Here is a 22,250-nt window from a genome sequence, read left to right as displayed (position 1 = left end):
CCTTAATGCCTCATAAAGGCTTGAGCGGAAGATAGCTGAGCGAAGGCCATTGGGTTTGGTCATGAGTGGTGTTTTTGAGAACAACTTTAGCAGCTGTGGTGAGAAGGGAGGCAGGCAGATTGCACGTGGTTAAGGAGGAGTGGGTGGGAAGGAAATGAAGGCTGAAGGTGTAATACCTCTCCTTCAGGAAGGGAAGGCCAGAAGAAGGTCCTTGGTGTGGATGGCAGAGGCCTGAAGGTGACTATAGCAGAGGTCCCCAACCTCCAGGCTTGGGACCGGTACCTGCTGTCAGATCGCTAATTGCTGTCTAATTGCTGACGGCAACATTAGGTTAGAAATAAAGTGCACAGGGAATGTAATGCGCTTGAAAAATCCTAAAGCCAATCCCCCCACCCCATGGTCCCTGGAAAAATTGTCTTCCATGAAATTGGTCCCTGGTGCCAAAAAGGTGGGGGACTGCTGGTCTGTAGGCAGGAGAAGCAAAGGCCTCAGAAGAGTATGGCTGTAAAGAACTTTCCTCTGGCTCTTGGGGCGGAGGCTCAGTCCATGCTCAGAATCCATGTTGCCCCATCGAGGACTTGGCTCCATTAATTTTGTCACCTGTTTGCAGCTGGGGCATCCAAGGTTGAGGGAGCTTTAGGAGTTGTTTGCAGTCCTTGGGTGATGTGTTTAACCTGTGTGAGGTGCAGTTTCATCTGTAAAGTAAGAATTCGGTGAGCATAGAAAGAAATGAGGTCTGTTAAGTGCCAACTACTGTGTCCTTAGCTGTTGTGTCCTTTTAACCTTCTCATAGAGACAGGATGAAAGAGAAGAGAAAGAAGGGTGAGTCTTAGGGTGTTTTAGGCATGCAAAAGTAAGAAGTCAGGGGTGTGCTTGTGGGATGGCTTCTCTCTTCTCCATGAGGTAGTGACAGGGATGGTCCACTGGGACGAGGGGAATGGGTGGGGTTTGTAGCTCTGTAGCGTTTATGAGACTGGTGGTCTCCACGGAGGCCACCAGCTTCTCTCCACTGGAGATAGACGAGACCTGTGAAGGCCTGGCTAAGTATAGGAGGACAAGTAGGATAGTTTTGTGACCTGCTGCTGCCAGGCATGCAGGAGCAGAAGAAGGCGTGGGTAGAACTGGGGACTGACGGAAATGTCAGTGGGGGTGGGGATTCCTGTGTGGGGGTGGGTTGGGGAGAGGGAGAGAGAGATGGGGGTGGAGGGAGGGAGGGAGGGAGACAAGGAGGATGGATGCCCTGGTAAAATGACGGCCAGATAACAAATGGGAGCTGATAGTCTGGTAGGGTGGTCTGGTCTAAGAGTGGTGGTAGTAAAACACAGAGCTGCTTATAAGGAGCAGGGTAGGGACTCCAAAGGCTGTGGCCAGGGGGTAGTTTCAAAGTATTAGATGAAGCAGTTTTGAATGACCAGGGCCAGGGCATGCCTGGGTCACCCCAGATACTACAGTGTTCTTCATCTTCATTTCTCTTCTTCTGTTCTTTGTCATATGACTCCGTACATTCTCTTCTAAAGTAATCTTAGTCTTTGTGCAGCTTTTTATATGGGATGTATCAGTTAATATTATTCAGTAAACATTTTTTATTTCTACATTGTGCTTGAAATCATTTTTAAGGAATACACTATGCCAACTTATCTTTGCACATACTACTTTGTATTCTTCTGGATTTTTTTCCCTGGGATAAATTCTCACATGTGAGATCATTTTGCTCATGGATGTTAATGTTTTAGAGGGAGAAGTCCTGGTATGTCATTAGTTACTTGCTGTAGGGAGATTTGCAGTGAGCAGGGAGGGAGGGCAATAGGGAAGGAAAAAAAAGAAAATTCAAACATAGATTCTGAATGGAGGCTTTGCACGAGCATGCGTCCTCCTCACATCCTCCTGAGTTCTGTGTGCTGGAGTGGAAGATGTCACTGGCTGGAGTTTGCATCTGTGATCGAGTGCATGGACTTTTGCTTGGTTTGTCTCTGATGCTTTCTTTTTTGGGTTATGAGAGTTGGCTGTCATCTAGAAGTTAAGGTGTGTGTCTGTGAGGAAGAAAGCAATCAAAGGGAGTCTCTTTCTCAGTTCTAGACCTTTCTGGAGAGGGCAAGGACAGAGCAATTTCAGCTTTGAAAATTAAAGGGCTTAATTATTTTGATTATAATCCTCATAGTGTTAGTACTTTGAATAATTTTAGCCATACAGGGAGGCATGATTTAGATAATTATGAAGGAAATTGTAATGTTTTGAATCAGTGATTTTTAAAACAAATATTGCTATTAATAACATTTTTCCTTTAACTTATGATTGAAATGGTTCTCTTTTTTTTAACAGAAAAAGTACAGAAAGGGATTTATTGATGTGTCAAAAATCAAGTGTGTGGAAATAGTGAAGAACGATGATGGTGTCATTCCCTGTCAAAATAAATATCCATTTCAGGTGAGCTGGCGTATTTTTTTGACAGTGAATTTCTGGGCTTTTAGTCATGTTTACTATTTCACATTAAAGTTTCCTGTCCTTGCTTTGTTGATTGATTTCTTGCAGCTTTGTTGAAGTATTAATATAACTGACCCATAAGAATCATATATATGTAAGATATAGATTTGATGTTTTGATATATTTCAACATTGTGAGATGATTGCTACAATCAAGCCAGTTAACATAGCCATCATTTCACGCAGTTACCATTTTCTTTCCTTCCCCCTCCCTTTTTTTTCCTTCAGTGGTGAGGCACTTATCTACCTTCTTAGCAATCAAGCATGTAGTGTTGTTAACTGCTATCCCCATGCTGTACGTTAGATCTCCAGACTCATTGATCTTGCATAACTTCATCTTTGTACCCTTTGACCAACATCTCCCAGCAGTCCTCCTACCTGCCCCTGTCAGCCACTCTTGCTGTTTCTATGAGGGTGTTTAAGATTCCACATCTGTGATCATGCAATGTGTATCTTTCTGTGTCTGGTTTAGTTTACTTATCGTAATGCCCTCCAGGTTCATCCATGTTGAGGCAAGTGACAGGGTTTTCTTTTTTAAAGCTGCATACAATTCCACTGTGTATATGTATGTTTATATATGTGTGTATGTGTATATATATGTGTGTGTATAAAATAATTGTTTTTATTCATTAATCTGTCTGTGGACATCTCCTCATGTTTACCAACTAGATAGCTCTCAGAACCCTCTCCTTTTTGGGTTTTTATAGGGGCTCCATTACTTAGGCATGATTGATTACATCATTGGCCATTGATGATTGAACTCAGTCACAGCTCCACTGCCCTTCTCGGAGCTCTCCACCTCCGAGAAGTGGGACTGAAAGTTCAATACTGTAATCACAGGGTTGGCGTCATTGGCAACCAGCACCCTCCCCCACCTTCTCCAGGATTGTCACCTCATTAGCATAATAAAAGATACCCCTTTTCTCAGCCCAGGAAATTCCAAGGGGTTTCTAGGAGCTCTGTGTCAGGAACCAGAACAGAGACCAAATATATATTTGTTGTTATAAATCACAATATCAGAGGTGTCAGCTACAAATTGGCACTTGTCATGGGCACTTGCCATTTACCTCTACAAGATGCTGCTGCAGCTGAAAGAAGTTCCCCTTCAGTACCTGCTGAAAGAAGTTCAGGGTATAGAGCGGAAATGAAGTACTCTGTGTTTTAGGAAAAACTGGCAGGACAGGTCTTCTGATAGTTAGATATTTTCAGGAGCTGATTTTATGAGCACAATTCTTGTATCTCCTCATATCTGGAAAAGCACTAAAATCCTTCATAATGATGACTGCTTAACGAGCCTAGCAGAAACCTTCTGGCAAAATATGTGCTTCATTGCATGTACCCTCCCTTCAGCAAAAATCACATGTATATTGACCATCCCCCTTGCTTCTTAGGAGCAGTTTCTCAGAGCTATCTGATGTGCTGATTCCTGAGCTGCAGTCCTCATTTTGCCCTAAATAAAACTTGCAGCTCTCACATTATATCTTTTCAAGGTTGACACAGGTATGAAAATCATGGGCCAAATGAGGCAGCATACACCCCCAGAGCCCTTTCTCTTAGTGCTTTATCTTTACCTCTTTTATTACATCTCATTTTCTGTTTTGTCATAAGGTATTTCTTAGATTCATGTCTGTATCTCATGTAGTCCCAGCAAAGTGCTAGTTGTATGAATTAATCACCGAGTAGAATATAGCACTATTTGTTCTATGAAAGGAGATCCAACCAGTCCATCCTAAAGGAACTCAGTCCTGAATATTCACAGCAAGGACTGATGCTGAAGCTGAAACTCCAATCCTTTGTCCACCTGATGCAAAGAACTGACTCCTTGGAAAAGACCCTGATGCTGGGAAAGATTGAAGACGGGAGGAGAAGGGGACAACAGAGGATGAAATGGTTGGATGGCATCACCCACTCAATGGACATGCATTTGAGTAAACTCCAGGAGTTGGCAATGGACAGGGAAGCCTGGTGTCCTGCGATCCATGGTGTTGCAAAGAGTTGGACACGACTGGGTGACTGAACTGAACTGTTCTATGGTGTTCCCATTGTTATTAGACCACATTTATTTGATTACAATGAATGAGAAGGGATTGTTGACAAAAAACTAATCAGTCGATCTAGGAAAGAAGTGGGGATTTTTAAAAACTTTTTATTTTATATTGAAGTATAATTGATTAACAATGTCATGTTAGTTTCAGGTGTACAGCAGAATGATTCAGTTATATATATATATATACACACACACATGTATCTATTCTTTTGGGGGATTGGCATGTACACACTGCTATGTGTATGTGTGTGTGTGTATGTATGTATTTTTTTTTTTTTTTTTGGCTTTGCCGTGCAGCTTGTGAGATCTTATTTCCCTGACCAGGGACTGAACCTGGGCCCTTGGCAGTGAGATCATGGATGAAGTCCTAACCACTGTATTGCCAGGGAGGTCCCCATACTGCTGTATTTTAAATGGCTACCCAACAGGGACCTACTGATAGCATGGGGAACTCTGCTTAATGTATGTAACAATCTACATGGGAAAAGAATTTGAAAAAAAAATGGAAAACTTAATTTGAGCCAGAGTTGAGGATTATAACCTGGGAGGAGCATCTCAAAAAGCTCTGAGAACTGTTCCACCCTCTACAAGTCAGGACACAGTTAATGATACGCCAGTTTTTGAGTCAGAGGGCTGGACATCATGTGACATATTATTGACAGTTTTACAGAATCCAGATCTGAGCAGCATTGTAGTGGGTCATGTGACCCCTTACAAGATCAAGAAGGAATGCTATCTTTTAAGGCACTGTATTGTTCCTGCTGGGAAGATGATGTTGCTCTTTAGGGTTGAGCAGATATTTCTGCCGATGGGGAGGTTTGATTTTGTATCAGAGTTACACAATGTACAGCGGGGGAGAGAGGAGGCTGAAGAGCAGAGAAGAATTTTTTGTTTACATTTCTCTTGTCTTGCCATAAAAATATGATTTTTATTTCTCAGGATTATCTATTAAATATGGTCAGGAAGAACCATCTATTGATGAAAGAGCTATCTGTATTCAATCTAGTGGCTGTTGACATAGTAAAGAGAGGTTTCTAGCCAGATATTTCTTTTCAGTCAATCAGGGTGTTTCTGCCTTGTGACTGACCATCAAGGGTAAAGTGAAGACCAAAATTCTTGGGTTAGCTTCCCATTCTTAATTTTATTATTGATATTAAAAATATTAGGAATAAGACTGTCTAATTGCTCACCTGGAGGTAACTCTAAAAGAGGTACTGTGGTTAAAAGTTTGGAACTTAGAGTCAGGATCCTGGCTTTCTGGATGACCAGATACATGCTGATGGGCAGGTAAATTAAGGGGTACCATTTGCAGTGTATTCTGTGTGAGTGGTGCCTCCGGGAGCTATTTAGAATTGATGTCTTGGATAGGCCTTAGTCTCCTCTTCTGCAGAATGGGAATACTAATGCCTTGATGGTAGGATTGATTGAGTTAATGTCTGTAAAGCATGAAGTTTAGAATTGGAGTAGTCAGTGCTTAATTAAGCTACCTACTGCAGTTATTTGTAGTGGCAAAAGGAAGGTGTAGGAGTGATGCTGAAAGAGTAGTCCATTCATCTAAATATTATTCAGAAAAATACTTGATTGGAATAATCCCTGTTGTACCAAGTTTGCTTAAGGAACTTTAGTTCCTTACATTGCAAGAAATAATAAGATTGGCAAAGCATCCTGGCCTCTGTACATTTTTTTTCATCCTGTAAAAGCACAATCCTTTGCAAAATCCCACCTGATGTAGACATGAAGAAATAAATTTGCTTTTGTAAGAAGGGAATCTAGGTTCTTTGGACTGAAAGCAATTGACTTTTGCTTAAAGAATTTCCGAGTCTTTTATTGGTTCCTACTAGTAGTCATGTGTGGATGTGAGAGTCGGACTGTGAAGAAGGCTGAGCGCCGAAGAATTGATGCTTTTGAACTGTGGTATTGGAGAAGACTCTTGAGAGTCCCTTGGACTGCAAGGAGATCCAACCAGTCCATTCTGAAGGAGATCTGCCCTGGGATTTCTTTGGAAGGAATGATGCTAAAGCTGAAACTCCAGTACTTTGGCCATCTCATGGGAAGAGTTGACTCATTGGAAAAGACTCTGATGCTGGGAGGGATTGGGGGCAGGAGGAGAAGGGGATGACAGAGGATGAGATGGCTGGATGGCATCACCGACTCGACGGACATGAGTCTGAGTGAATTCTGAGAGTTGGTGATGGACAGGGAGGCCTGGTGTGCTGCGATTCATGGGGTTGCAAGGAGTTGGACACGACTGAATGACTGAACTGATGGTAACCAAGGGCTCTGTGCTAGGTAGGAGTGCTGTTTCTCACCTGTTCCATCTTTTGTTTTATTTCAGGTTGTGCATGATGCTAACACACTTTACATTTTTGCACCTAGTGCACAAAGCAGGGACCGGTGGGTAAAGAAGTTAAAAGAAGGTAAACTCATATCATGAAATATTAATCCGTACATAATTTCAGAATATAACATTCTTATCACTAGGACAGAACTATCTTACATTTATAATCTTTTAATCTACAGTAAGTGCTTCTCCAAGGTCATTCTTTTCCTATAAGTGACACACATTGAAGATAACTTCCTTTTTTTATAATCTGCTTCCTTCTAGTGGCTTATACATAGTTTTTAAGAAAAACAAGCTTTCATTTAATATATAATACATTTGGAGGTGACTAACCACTGGGCTTTTACGATAGCAGGATTTAGTATTTTCTAAGAAATTGTGTGGTCAACATTTGATGTGGAGGAATTGACTTGCACGTGAAGAATGTTCATTTGTAATTTGTCCTGCATAATCCTCATTGCTTTCTCTGAAGAACAAAATGGTGATGGGCTGACTTTTGTGTTTATCCATCACAATGTAGCAGAGATTGCTTCACCTTGTTAGCCCAAGGGTGCCTCACCAAAAAAAGGAGGCAAAAGAGAACTGTATGCATCTTCTGAATGTTTGATTTTATGTTATAAGGATTTCCTCATAATAAACAGTCCATGGGGTCACAAAAGAGTCAGACACAACTTAGTGTCTAAACTGTAACAATGAATTTGAGAAAGAGTGATCAACCGTGTTATTCAAGGAAACATTCTGTCATCTCTGCTTTATTTCACTGATTGTTTAATGTATCTTTGAATTACAGAAATAAAGAACAACAATAATATTATGATTAAATATCATCCTAAATTTTGGGCAGACGGAAGTTATCAGTGTTGCAGACAAACTGAAAAACTAGCACCTGGATGTGAAAAATATAATCTTTTTGAAAGTAGTAAGTATTCATTTTATTCTATAACTATATTGTGCTCAGGATGTACATATTATTCGTAAAGGGAAAAAGGGACATGTTTCTGATTTTGCTGTTGGTTAAATATGGCCTTCAAACTTGCAGGGTAGGTATATTTTGTAAGGGTAAGTGTGAACCTAAGGCAGGACTGTCGGCACTTTTTCTCTCCTTTCCTCCCAGCTGTACTGAGGTATAATTAACAAAATTGCAACATCTTTAAAATTTACAGTGAGGTGATTGGATATACTTTTCCATTGGAAAAGGTTCTTCTCATTGAGCTGATTAAAACCTCGTATGTTTACCTTTGTGTGTGTGTGTGTATGTATGAAAACATTTAAGTTCTATTTTCTTAGAAAACTTCAATTTACATTACAAAGCTATCAGCTATAGTTGCCATTTTATACACTAGATCCTTAGACTTTGTTTTTTTCCTGTTTTATATTATGTATATATATATACACACACACAGTTCAGTTCAGTTGCTCAGTTGTGTTGGACTCTTTGCGACTTCGTGGACTGCAGCATGCCAGGCATCCCTGTCTATCACCAACTCCTGGAGCTTGCTCAAACTCATGTCCATCCAGTTGGTGATGCCATCCAACCAACCCCTAATCTGTTGTCCCCTTCTCCTCCTGCCTTCAATCTTTCCCAGCATCAGGATCTTTTCCAATGAGTCAGTTCTTCACATCAGGTGGCCAAAGTATAGGAGCTTTAGCTTCAGCATAGGTCCTTCCAATGATTATTCAGGACTGATTTCCTTTAGGATTGACTGGTTTGATCTCCTTGCAGTCCAAGAGACTCTCAGGAGTCTTCTCTAACACCACAGTTCAAAAGCCTCAATTCTTTGGCACTCAGCTTTCTTTATGGTCCAACTTGCACATCCATACATAACTAATGAAAAAACCATAGCTTTGACTAGATGGACCTTTGTTGGCAAACTAATGTCTCTGCTTTTTAATATGCTGTCCAGGTTGGTCATAGCTTTTCTTCCAAGGAGCAAGTGTCTTTTAATTTCATGGCTGCAGTCACCATCTGCAGTGACTTTGGAGCCAAAAAAAAATAAAGTCTGTCACTGTTGCCCCTGTTTCCCCATCTATTTGCCATGAAGTGATGGGACCAGATGCCATGATCTTAGTTTTTTGAATGTTGAGTTATAAGCCAGCTTTTTCACTCTCCTCTTTCACTTTCATCAAGAAGCTCTTTAGTTCCTCTTTGCTTTTTGCCGTAAGGGTGGTGTCATCTGCATATCTGAGGTTATTGATATTTCTCCCTGCAGTCTTGATTCCAGTTTGTCCTTCATCTAGCCCAGCATTTCACATGATGTACTCTCCATTTAAGTTAAATAAGCAGGGTGACAATATACAGCCTTGACATACTTCTTCCCCAATTTGGAACCAGTCTGTTGTTCCATGTCCAGTTCTAACTGTTGCTTCTTGACCTGCATACAGATTTCTTGGGAGGCGGGTCATGTGTTCTGGTATTCCTATCTATTTCAGAATTTTCCACAGTTTGTTGTGATCCACACAGTCAAAGGCTTTGGCATAGTCAACAATACAGATGTTTTTCTGGAACTCTCTTGCTTTTTCTATGATCCAAAGGATGTTGGCAATTTGATCTCTGGTTCCTCTGCCTTTTCTAAATCCAGCTTGGAGAATTTTGAGCATTACTTTGCTAGTGTATGAGATGAGTGCAATTGTGCAGTAGTTTGAACATTCTTTGGCATTGCCTTTCTTTGGAATTGGAATGAAAACTGACCTTTTCCAGTCCTGTGGCCACTGCTGAGTTTTCCAATTTTGCTGGCATATTGAGTACAACACTTTAACAGCATCATATTTTAGGATTTGAAATAGCTCAACTGGAATTCTATCACCTCCAAGAGCTTTGTTCATAGTGATGCTTCCTGAGGCTCACTTGACTTTGCACTCCAGGATGTCTGGCTCTAGGTGAGTGATGACACCATTGTGGTTATCTGGGTCATGACGATCTATTTTGTATAGTTCTTCTGTGTGTTTTTGCCACGTCTTCTTAATATCTTCTGCTTCTGTTAGGTCCATACCATTTCCATCCTTTACTGTGGCCATCTTTGCATGAAATGTTCCCTTGCTATCTCAGTTTTCTTGAGAGATCTCTAGTCTTTCCCATTCTATTGTTTTCTTCTATTTCTTTGCATTTATCACTGAGGAAGACTTTCTTATCTCTGCTTGCTATTCCTTGGAACTCTGCATTCAGATGGGTGTATCTTTCCTTTTCTCCTTTGCCTTTCACCTCTCTTCTTTTCTCAGCTATTTGTAAGGCTTTCTCAGACAGTCATTTTGCCTTTTTGCATTTCTTTTTCTTGGGGATGGTCTTGATCACTGCCTCCTGTACAATGTCGTGAAACTCCATCCATAGTTCTTCAGGCACTCTGCCTATCAGATCTAATCCCTTGAGTCTATTTGTCACTTCCACTGTATAATGATAAGAGATTTGATTTAGGTCATACCTGAATGGTCTAGTGGTTTTCCCAGCTTTCTTCAATTTAAGTCTGAATTTTGCAATAAGGAGTTCATGATCTGTGCCGCAGTCAGCACCTGGTCTTGCTTTTGCTGACTGTATAGACCTTCTCCATCTTTGGCTGCAAAGAGTATAATCAGTCTGATTTCAGTGTTGGCCATCTGGTGATGTCCATGTGTAGAGCCTTCTCTTGTGTTGTTGAAAGAGGGTGTTTGCTATGACTAGTGCGTTCTCTTGGCAAAACTTTATTAGCTTTTGCCCTGCTTCATTCTGTATTCCAAGGCCAAATTTGCCTGTTACTCCAGGTGTTTCTTGACTTCCTACTTTTGCATTCCAGTCCCCTATGATGAAAAGGACATCTTTTTGGGGGGTATTAGTTCTAGATATATGTGTGTGTGTGTATGTGTGTGTGTGTGTGTGCTTGGTTGCTCAGTTGTTTCCGACTCTTGCTACCCCCATAGACTGTAGCCTGCCAGGCTCCTCTGTCCATTGGATTCTCAAGGCAAGAATACTGGAGTAGGTTGCCATTTCCTTCTCCAGTTTTATATATAATATATATATAAACTGAGTAATAATTAACATACCTTATTCATTGAATAACTGTAAACTTGTATTCTTTTACCAACATCTCTATTTTCCCCACCCTGCATCCCCTGGCAACCATTATTCTACTCTCTATGAATTTTTTTTTTTTTTTTAAGATTCCCCATATAAGTTACAGCATGTGCAGTTTGTCCTTTTCTGTCTGGCTTATTTCACTTAGCATTATGCTCCCCAGCTTCATCCATGTTGTCACAAATGAAAGGATTTCCTTCTTTTTCTAAGGCTGAATATTCCATCATGTATATATGTACACACACATTGCATTTTCTGTATTCAGTCCTCTGTTGGTGAATGCTCAGGTTGTTTCTGTTCCTGGCCATTGTAAAATATGCTGCTATGACCATGGCAGTACAGATTGTCTCCTTGAGGTATTGATTTCCTTTCGTCCGTGTGTATACCCAGAAGTGGGATTGCTGGATCATCTGGTAGTTCTATTTTTAAGTTTTTTGAGGAACTTATATGTTATTTTCCACAGTGGCTACATTATTTACATTCCCACTAACAGTGCTCAAGAGTTCCCTTTTCTCTACATCCTTAGCAGCATTTGTTATCACATGTGGGTTTTTTTTTTCCTTAGTTGTTTTTTGTTTGTTTTTGTTTTTTTTATTTTTTAATATAAATTTATTTTAATTGGAGGCTAATCACTTTATAACATTGTATTGGTTTTGCCATACATCAACATGAATCCACCAAGGGTGTACACATGTTCCCCGTCCTGAACCCCCCTCCCACCTCCCTCCTCGTACCATCCCTCTGGGTTGTCCCAGTGCCCCAGCCCTGAGCATCCTGTATTATTCATCGAACCTGGACTGCTGATTCATTTCACATATGATGTTATACATGTTTCAATGCCATTCTCCCAAATCATCCCACCCTTGCCTTCTCCCCCAAAGTCCAAAAGACTGTTATATACATCTGTGTCTTTTTTGCTGTCTTGCATACAGGGTTATTGTTACCATCTTTCTAAATTCCATATATATGCATTAGTATACTGTATTCGTGTTTTTCTTTCTGGCTTACTTCACTCTGTATAATAGGCTCCAGTTTCATCCACCTCATTAGAACTGATTCAAATGTATTCTTCTTAATGGCTGAGTAATACTCCATTGTGTATATGTATCACAGCTTTCTTATCCATTCATCTGCTGATGGACATCTAGGTTGCTTCCGTGTCCTGGCTATTATAAACAGTGCTGCAATGAACATTGGGGTACACGTGTCTCTTTCAATTCTGGTTTCCTTGGTGTGTATGCCCAGCAGTGGGATTGCTGGGTTGTATGGCAGTTCTACTTCCAGTTTTTTAAGGAATCTCCACCCTGTTCTCCATAGTGGCTGTACTAGTTTGCATTCCCACCAACAGTGTAAGAGGGTTCCCTTTTCTCCACACCCTCTCCAGCATTTATTGCTTGTAGACTTTTGTTTTTGTTTTTTTAATTTTATTTTATTTAACTTTACAATATTGTATTGGTTTTGCCATATATCAAAATGAAACTGCCACAGGTATACATATGTTCCGCATCCTGAACCCTCCTCCCTCCTCCCTCCCCATACCATCCCTCTGGGTCGTCCCAGTGCACCAGCCCCAAGCATCCAGTATTGTGCATCGAACCTGGACTGGCGACTCGTTTCATATATGATATAATACATATTTCAGTGCCATTCTCCCAAGTCATCCCACCCTCTCCCTCTCCCACAGAGTCCAAAAGACTGTTCTATACATCAGTGTCTCTTTTGCTGTCTTGTATACAGGGTTATTGTTGCCATCTTTCTAAATTCCATATATAAGCGTTAGTATACTGTATTGGTGTTTTTTTTTCTGGCTTACTTCACTCTGTATAATAGGCTCCAGTTTCATCCACCTCATTAGAACTGATTCAAATGTATTCTTTTTAATGGCGGAGTAATACTCCATTGTGTATATGTACCACAGCTTTCTTATCTATTCATCTGCTGATGGACATCTAGGTTGCTTCCATGTCCTGGCTATTATAAACAGTGCTGCGATGAACATTGGGGTACACGTGTCTCTTTCCCTTCTGGTTTCCTCAGTGTGTATGCCCAGCAGTGGGATTGCTGGATCATAAGGTAGTTCTATTTCCAGCTTTTTAAGGAATCTCCACACTGTTCTCCATAGTGGCTGTACTAGTTTGCATTCCCACCAACAGTGTAAGAGGGTTCCCTTTTCTCCACACCCTCTCCAGCATTTATTGCTTGTAGACTTTTGGATCGCAGCCATTCTGACTGGTGTGAAATGGTACCTCATAGTGATTTTGATTTGCATTTCACTGATAATGAGTGATGTTGAGCATCTTTTCATGTGTTTGTTAGCCATCTGTATGTCTTCTTTGGAGAAATGTCTGTTTATTTCTCTGGCCCATTTTTTCCTTTGATGTGCAGAAGCTTTAAAGTTTAATTAGGTCCCATTTGTTTATTTTTGCTTTTATTTCCAATATTCTGGGAGGTGGGTCATAGAGGATCCTGCTGTGATGTATGTCAGAGAGTGTTTTGCCTATGTTCTCCTCTAGGAGTTTTATAGTTTCTGGTCTTACATTTAGATCTTTAGTCCATGTTGAGTTTATTTTTGTGTATGGTGTTAGAAAGTGCTCTAGTTTCATTCTTTTACAAGTGGTTGACCAGTTTTCCTAGCACCACTTGTTAAAGAGATTGTCTTTTAGTCCATTGTATATTCTTGCCTCCTTTGTCAAAGAAGGTGTCCATAGGTGCGTGGATTTATCTCTGGGCTTTCTGTTTTGTTCCATTGACCTATATTTCTGTCTTTGTGCCAGTACCATACTGTCTTGATAACTGTGGCTTTGTAGTAGAGCCTGAAGTCAGGTAGGTTGACTCCTCCAGTTCCATTCTTCTTTCTCAAGATCGCTTTGGCTATTCGAGGTTTTTTGTATTTCCATACAAATTGTGAAATTATTTGTTCTAGCTCTGTGAAGAATACTGTTGGTAGCTTGATAGGCATGGCACTGAATCTGTAGATTGCTTTGGGTAGTATACTCATTTTCACTATATTGATTCTTCCGATCCATGAACACGGTATATTTCTCCATCTATTAGTGTCCTCTTTGATTTCTTTCACCAGTGTTTTATAGTTTTCTATATTTAGGTCTTTAGTTTCTTTAGGTAGATATATTCCTAAGTATTTTATTCTTTTTGTTGCAATGGTGAATGGAATTGTTTCCTTAATTTCTCTTTCTATTTTCTCACTGTTAGTGTATAGGAATGCAAGGGATTTCTGGGTGTTGATTCTATATCCTGCAACTTTACTATATTCATTGCTTAGCTCTAGTAATTTTCTGGTGGAGTCTTTAGGGTCTTCTATGTAGAGGATCATGTCATCTGCAAACAGTGAGAGTTTTACTTCTTCTTTTCCAATTTGGATTCCTTTTATTTCTTTTTCTGCTCTGATTTCTGTGGCCAAAACTTCCAAAACTATGTTGAATAGTAATGGTGAAAGTGGGCACCCTTGTCTTGTTCCTGACTTTAGAGGAAATGCTTTCAATTTTTCACCATTGAGGATAATGTTTGTGGTGGGTTTGTCATATATAGCTTTTATTATGTTGAGGTATGTTCCTTCTACTCCTGCTTTTTGGAGTTTTTATCATAAATGGATGTTGAATTCTGTCACAGGCTTTCTCTGCATCTATTGAGATAATCATATGGCTTTTATTTTTCAATTTGTTAATGTGGTGTATTACATTGATGGATTTGCAGATAATGAAGAATCCTTGCATCCCTGGGATAAAGCCCAATTGGTCATGGTGTATGATCTTTTTAATGTGTTGTTGGATTCTGATTGTTAGAATTTTGTTAAGGATTTTTGCATCTATGTTCATCAGTGATATTGGCCTGTAGTTTTCTTTCTTTGTGGCATCTTTGTCAGGTTTTGGTATTAGGGTGATGGTGGCCTCATAGAATGAGTTTGGAAGTTTACCTTCCTCTGCAATTTTCTGGAAGAGTTTGAGTAGGATAGGTGTTAGCTCTTCTCTAAGTTTTTGGTAGAATTCAGCTGTGAAGCCGTCTGGACCTGGGCTTTTGTTTGCTGGAAGATTTTTGATTACAGTTTCAATTCCCGTGCTTGTGATGGGTCTGTTAAGATTTTCTATTTCTTCCTGATCGAGTTTTGGAAAGTTGTACTTTTCTAAGAATTTGTCCATTTCTTCCACCTTGTCCATTTTATTGCCATATAATTGCTGATAGTAGTCTCTTATGATCCTTTGTATTTCTGTGTTGTCCATTGTGATCTCTCCATTTTCACTTCTAATTTTATTGATTTGATTTTTCTCCCTTTGTTTCTTGATGAGTCTGGCTAATGGTTTGTCAATTTTATTTATCCTTTCAAAGAACCAGCTTTTGGCTTTGTTGATTTTTGCTATGGTCTCTTTTGTTTCTTTTGCATTTATTTCTGCCCTAATTTTTAAGATTTCTTTCCTTCTACTAACCCTGGGGTTTTTCATTTCTTCCTTTTCTAGTTGCTTTAGGTGTAGAGTTAGATTATTTATTTGACTTTTTTCTTGTTTCTTGAGGTATGCCTGTATTGCTATGAACCTTCCCCTTAGGACTGCTTTTACAGTGTCCCACAGGTTTTGGGTTGTTGTGTTTTCATTTTCATTCATTTCTATGCAAATTTTGATTTCTTTTTTGATTTCTTCTGTGATTTGTTGGTTATTCAGCAGTGTGTTGTTCAGCCTCCATATGTTGGAATTTTTAATAGTTTTTCTCCTGTAATTGAGATCTAATCTTACTGCATTGTGGTCAGAAAAGATGCTTGGAATGATTTCAATTTTTCTGAATTTACCAAGGCTAGATTTATGGCCCAGGATGTGATCTATCCTGGAGAAGGTTCCATGTGCGCTTGAGAAAAAGGTGAAATTCATTGTTTTGGGATGAAATATCCTATAGGTATCAATTAGGTCTAACTGGTCTATTGTATAATTTAAAGTTTGTGTTTCCTTGTTAATTTTCTGTTTAGTTGATCTATCCATAGGTGTGAATGGGGTATTAAAGTCTCCCACTATTATTGTGTTATTGTTAATTTCTCCTTTCATACTTGTTAGCATTTATTTGTCTTACATATTGCGGTGCTCCTATGTTGGGTGCATATATATTTATAATTGTTATTTCTTCTTCTTGGATTGATCCTTTGATCATTATGTAGTGACCTTCTTAGTCTCTTTTCACAGCCTTTGTTTTAAAGTCTATTTTATCTGCTATGAGTATTGCTACTCCTGCTTTCTTTTGGTCCCTATTTGCATGGAAAATCTTTTTCCAGCCCTTCACTTTCAGTCTGTATGTGTCGCCTGTTTTGAGGTGGATCTCTTGTAGATGACATATGTAGGGGTCTTGTTTTTGTATCCATTCAGCCAGTCTTTGTCTTTTGGTTGGGGCATTCAACCCCTTACGTTTAAGGTAATTATTGATAAGTATGATCCCGTTGCCATTTACTTTATTGTTTTGGGTTCAAATTTATACAACCTTTTTGTGTTTCCTGTCTAGAGAATATCCTTTAGTATTTGTTGGAGAGGTGGTTTGGTGGTGCTGAATTCTCTCAGCTTTTGCTTGTCTGTAAAGCTTTTGATTTCTCCTTCATATTTGAATGAGATCCTTGCTGGGTACAATAATCTGGGCTGTAGGTTATTTTCTTTCATCACTTTAAGTATGTCTTGCCATTCCCTCCTGGCTTGACGAGTTTCTATTGAAAGATCAGCTGTTAACCCTTATGGGAATTCCCTTCTGTGTTATTTGTTGTTTTTCCCTTGCTGCTTTTAATATTTGTTCTTTGTGTTTGATCTTTGTTAATTTGATTAATATGTGTCTTGGGGTGTTTTGCCTTGGGTTTATCCTGTTTGGGACTCTCTGGGTTTCTTGGACTTGAGTAATGATTTCCTTCCCCATTTTAGGGAAGTTTTCAACTATTATCTCCTCAAGTATTTTCTCATGGTCTTTCTTTTTGTCTTCTTCTTCTGGGACCCCTATGATTCGAATGTTGTAGCATTTAATATTGTCTTGGAGGTCTCTGAGATTGTCCTCATTTCTTTTAATTCGTTTTTCTTTTTTCCTCTCTGATTCATTTTTTTCTACCATTCTATCTTCTAATTCACTAATCCTATCTTCTGCCTCTGTTATTCTACTATTTGTTGCCTCCAGAGTGTTTTTGATCTCATTTATTGCATTATTCATTATATATTGACTCTTTTTTATTTCTTCTAGGTCCTTGTTAAACCTTTCTTGCATCTTCTCAATCCTTGTCTCCAGGCTATTTATCTGTGATTCCATTTTGATTTCAAGATTTTGGATCAATTTCACTATCAGTATTCGGAATTCTTTATCAGGTAGATTCCCTATCTCTTCCTCTTTTGTTTGGTTTGGTGGGCATTTATCCTGTTCCTTTATCTGCTGGCTATTCCTCTGTCTCTTCATCTTGTTTAAATTGCTGAGTTTGGGGTGTCCTTTCTGTATTCTGGCAGTTTGTGGAGTTCTTTTTATTGTGGCATTTCCTCGCTGTGTGTGGGTTTGTACAGGTGGCTTGTCACGGTTTCTTGGTTAGGGAAGCTTGTGTCGGTGTTCTGGTGGGTGGAGCTGGATTTCTTCTCTCTGGAGTGCAATGAAGTGTCCATTAATGAGTTATGAGATGTCTATGGTTTTGGGGTGACTTTGGGCAGCCTGTATATTGGAGCTCAGGGCTGTGTTCCTGTGTTGCTGGAGAATTTGCTTGGTATGTCTTGCCCTGGAACTTGTTGGCCCTTGTGTGGTGCTTGGTTTCAGTGTCGGTATGGAGGCACTTGATGAGCTCCTGTCAATTAATGTACCCTGGAGTCAGGGTTTGGACTTAAGCCTCCTGCTTCCAGTTATCGGTCTTATTTTTACAGTAGTCTCAAAACTTCTCCTTCTATACAGCACCATTGATAAAACATCTAGGTTAAAGATGAAAAGTTTCTCCACCGTGAGGGTTACCCAGAGAGGTTCACAGCGTTACATGGAGAAGAGAAGAGGGAGGAGGGAGTTAGAGGTGACCTGAATGAGATAAGGTGGAATCAATAGAGGAGAGAGCGGGCTAACCAGTGATCACTTCCTTATGTGCACTCCACAACTGGACCGCTCAGAGATGTTCACAGAGTTATACAGAGAAGAGAAGAGGGAGGAAGGAGACAGAGGTGGCCAGAAGGATAAAAGGAGGGGATGAAAAGGAGGGAGACAGATCCAGCCAGTAATCAGTTCCCTAAGTGTTCTCCACCGTCTGGAACACACAGAAATTCACAGAGTTGGGTAGAGAAGGGTTAGGGAGGAGACACAGGCGACCTGATGGAAAAAAAGGAGAGTCTGAAGGGGGAGAGAGCAGTCAAGCCAGTAATCTTGCTCCCTAGTAAAAAATGGGTACTGAAGATTGGGTTCTTAAAGGTACAAAATTGGTAACAAATACCTAAAAGCAAAATTTAGAAATCTAGAGTACAGTTTGGAATTTCAAAAATACAATGTTAAAGAAAAGAAGAAGGAAAAGAAAGAGAGAAAAAGAAAGAGAGAAAAAGAAAAAAAAAAGTCACAAAAATTATAAAGAAAATATAGGTACAAAATTAATAACAAATACCAAAAAGCAAAAGTTAAAAAATCTAGAGTTTGGAATTTCAAAAATACAATATTAAAGAAAAGAAGAAGAAAAAGAAAGAGAAAAAAACAAAAACAAAGTCACAAAAATTATAAAGAAGATATAGGTACAAAATTGATAACAAATACCAAAAAGCATAAATTAAAAATCTAGAGTAGAGTTTGGAATTTCAGGAATATAATGTTAAAGAAAAGATGGAGAGAAATAGAGAAAAAAAAAAGTCACAAAAGTTATAAAAAAAAAAATAGGTACAAAATTGATAACAAATACCAAAAAGCTAAAATTAAAAATCTAGAGCAGAGTTTGGAATTTCAAAAATACAATGTTAAAGAAAAGAAGGAAAAAAAAAAACAAGGTCACAAAAGTTATAAAAAAATATATATATGAAGTTTGCTTTTTAAAAAAAAAGGGTCTTTTTTTTTTTTTGGCGAAGTAATGGTAGGTTATAAAACTGAAAATTAAAGGAGTAATAGAGGACTTAAAAATTTTTTAAAAATTAAAAAAAAAAAACAAAGGAAGAATGATCATAAAAATGGTAAAAATATACATAGGACTTTCTCTGATATTGTTGTGGGTATTGTGGGTTCAGTTCATTTTCGGCTAGTTCCTTGTTCCAGCTTATATTTCTCAAGATCTATAGGCCCCTTCCTATGTAGTCAGTACTAACCACGGGGTTTTAATCTATTGCCTGTCGCTTCCAAGGCAGTTCCCTCAGTTATAGCTTCCTCTGTTTGCTGGTCTCTTCAGTGTCTGATTTCCGCCCTGATACAAAGGGGGCGGTGGTGGACACCTTTTTTTTTTTAAGGCTTACTTGTTCAGTCGTGCTGTGGGGAGGAAGGAACACTGCAAATAAATAAGTCTGGTGTGTGCTCACAGTGCCTCAGCCACACTGGGCCTGCCCCTGCTCACGGCGTGTGTAGCCTCCCTCCCCACACTGCTCAGGCTCTAGGTTGCTCCACCGTGAACCATCTGCGGCCGGCCCTGGGCTGCTTGCACCTCCCAGGTCTAATCCGCTCAGGTTCAGGCACTCGGGTAGTCCTCAGAGGCACAGACTCGGTTGGGCCTGTGTTTTGTGCCCTTCCCAGGTCCGAGGAGCTCAGACAAGAAAGACAAGACATATACTTGTCTTTCAATGATGAGGTGTTTGGCCAGCGCGACTTATCGCCTCCCCGCTGCTCGGTTATCTGGGTGTACAACCGGCGCACCTTCTCAGGCAGATGTTGACTGTCGAGAACCCCAAGAAGTTTTAGTTAGCAAAGAAGCCTGCTTATAGTTTTATAGATAATGTCTTTCTGGGGCTGCGATTGCCCCCTTCCGGCACTGGCTGCCTGTCACCGGAGGGGGGCGGTCTGCAGCCGGCTATCTCTGTACAGTCCTTTGTCCTGTGCGCGGGCCTGGCTGTGTCTTAGGATAGGGCTGGCTTTTCGTGTGGTAGATATGCCACAGTCTGGTTTGCTAGCCCAAATTATTTCGCTCAGGTAGCACTCGGGGTATTCAGGCCAGATCCGTACTCTAAGTGATGCAGCCCGCACCGTGCTTCCCTGCCCAGCCCCCACTTGCTAATGGCAGATGCAGGCGTCTGCGCTGCTTCTCTGCTGGGGGATTACCGTAGGGCTCCTAATCTGTGGGTTTTAATTGTTTATTTATTTTTCCTCCCTGTTATGTTGCCCTCTGTGCTTCCAAGGCTCGGCACAGACCCGGCAGTGAGAATGTTTCCTGGTGTTTGGAAACTTCTCTCTTTTTAAGACTCCCTTCCAGGGACGGAGCTCCATCCCTCCCTCTTTTGTCTCTTTTTTTGTCTTTTATATTTTTTCCTACCTCCTTTCTAAGACAATGGGTTGCTTTTCTGGGTGCCTGATGTCCTCTGCCGGCATTCAGAAGTTGTTTTCTGGAATTTACTTGGTGTTTAAATGTTCTTTTGATGAATTTGTGGGGGAGAAAGTGTTCTCCCCATCCTATTCCTCCGCCATCTTAGCTCCTCCTCGCTTGTAGACTTTTGGATGGCAGCCATTCTGACTGGTGTGAAATGGTACCTCATAGTGGTTTTGATTTGCATTTCTCTGATAATGAGTGATGTTGAGCATCTTTTCATGTGTTTGTTAGCCATCTGTATGTCTTCTTTGGAGAAATGTCTGTTTAGGTGTTTGGCCCATTTTTTGATTGGGTTGTTGATTTTTCTGGAATTGAGCTGCAGGAGTTGCTTGCATATTTTTGAGATTAATTTCTTTGTCAGTTGCTTCATTTGCTATTATTTTCTCCCATTCTGAAGGCTGTCTATTCACCTTGCTTATAGTTTCCTTTGTTGTGCAGAAACTTTTAATTTTAATTAGGTTCCAAACAGTATCAGACTTTATTTTTTTGGGCTCCAAAAATCACTGCAGATGGTGATTGCAGCCATGAAATTAAAAGACACTTAATCCTTGGAAGGAAAGTTATGACCAACATGCTGCTGCTGCTGCTAAGTCGCTTCAGTTGTGTCTGACTCTGTGCGACCCCATAGATGGCAGCCCACTAGGCTCCACCATCCCTGGGATTGTCCAGGCAAGAACACGGGAGTGAGTTGCCATTTCCTTCTCCAGTGCATGAAAGTGAAAAGTGAAGTTGCTCAGTCGTGTCCTACTCTTTGCGACCCCATGGACTGCAGCCTACCAGGCTCCTCCGTCTGTGGGATTTTCCAGGCAAGAGTACTGGAGTGGGTGGCCATTGCCTTCTCCATGACCAAACTAGATAGCATATTAAAAAGCAGAGACATTACTTTGCCAACAAAGGTCCTTCTAGTCAAGGCTGTGGTTTTTCCAGTAGTCATGTATGGATGTGAGAGTTGGACTGTGAAGAAAGCTGAGCACCTAAGAATTGATGCTTTTGAACTGTGGTGTTGGAGAAGACTCTTGAGAGTCCCATGGACTGTAAGGAGATTCAACCAGTCCATTCTGAAGGAGATCAGTCCTGAGTGTTCTTTGGAAGGACTGATGGTAAAGCTGAAACTCCAGTACTTTGGCCACCTCATGTGAAGAGTTGACTCATTGGAAAAGACTCTAATGCTGGGAGGGATTGGGGGCAGGAGGAAAAGCGGACGACAGAGGATGAGATGGATGGATGGCATCACCGACTTGATGGATGTGGGTTTGGGTGAACTCCGGGAGTTGGTGATGGACAGGGTGGCCTGGCGTGCTGCAATTCATGGGGTCACAAAGAGTCAGACACGACTGAGCAACTGAACTGTTTATTTCTGTTTATTTTTGCTTTTATTTCCAATATTCTGGGAGGTGGATCATAGAGGACCCTGCTGTGATTTATGTCGAAGAGTGTTTTGCCTATGTTCTCCTCTAGGAGTTTTATAGTTTCTGGTCTTACGTTTAGATCTTTAATCCATTTTGAGTTTACTTTTGTGTATGGTGTTAGAGAGTGTTCTAGTTTCATTCTTTTACAAGTTATTGATCAGTTTTCCCAGCACCACTTGTTAAAAAGATTGTCTTTTCTCCATTGAATATTCTTGCCTCCTTTGTCAAAGATAAGGTGTCCATAGGTGCGTGGATTTATCTCTGGGCTTTCTGTTTTGTTCCATTGACCTATATTTCTGTCTTTGTGCCAGTACCATACTGTCTTGATAACTGTGGCTTTGTAGTAGAGCCTGAAGTCAGGTAGGTTGACTCCTCCAGTTCCATTCTTCTTTCTCAAGATCGCTTTGGCTATTCGAGGTTTTTTGTATTTCCATACAAATTGTGAAATTATTTGTTCTA

The 22,250-nt window shown here is 40.3% G+C and overlaps 1 protein-coding gene across 3 annotated transcripts in view; it reads left to right on the top strand.

Moving 5' to 3' along the window:
* TEC (tec protein tyrosine kinase) overlaps positions 1-22,250 on the top strand; it is a 167,924-nt gene that overhangs the window by 101,842 nt on the left and 43,832 nt on the right. For all 3 annotated transcript variants that reach the window (XM_055588507.1, XM_055588505.1, XM_055588506.1), the window contains 3 exons: positions 2,320-2,424; positions 6,863-6,944; positions 7,659-7,787. In XM_055588507.1, coding sequence (XP_055444482.1) covers positions 2,320-2,424; positions 6,863-6,944; positions 7,659-7,787 — 316 coding nt within the window. The remainder of the gene's footprint in view (positions 1-2,319; positions 2,425-6,862; positions 6,945-7,658; positions 7,788-22,250) is intronic.

This window comes from Bubalus kerabau, chromosome 7 (genome assembly GCF_029407905.1).
Source record: "Bubalus kerabau isolate K-KA32 ecotype Philippines breed swamp buffalo chromosome 7, PCC_UOA_SB_1v2, whole genome shotgun sequence".
NCBI classification, from domain to species: Eukaryota; Metazoa; Chordata; class Mammalia; order Artiodactyla; family Bovidae; genus Bubalus; species Bubalus kerabau.
Note: the sequence above shows the minus strand (reverse complement) of the source record. Positions and strands in the feature narration are given on the sequence as shown.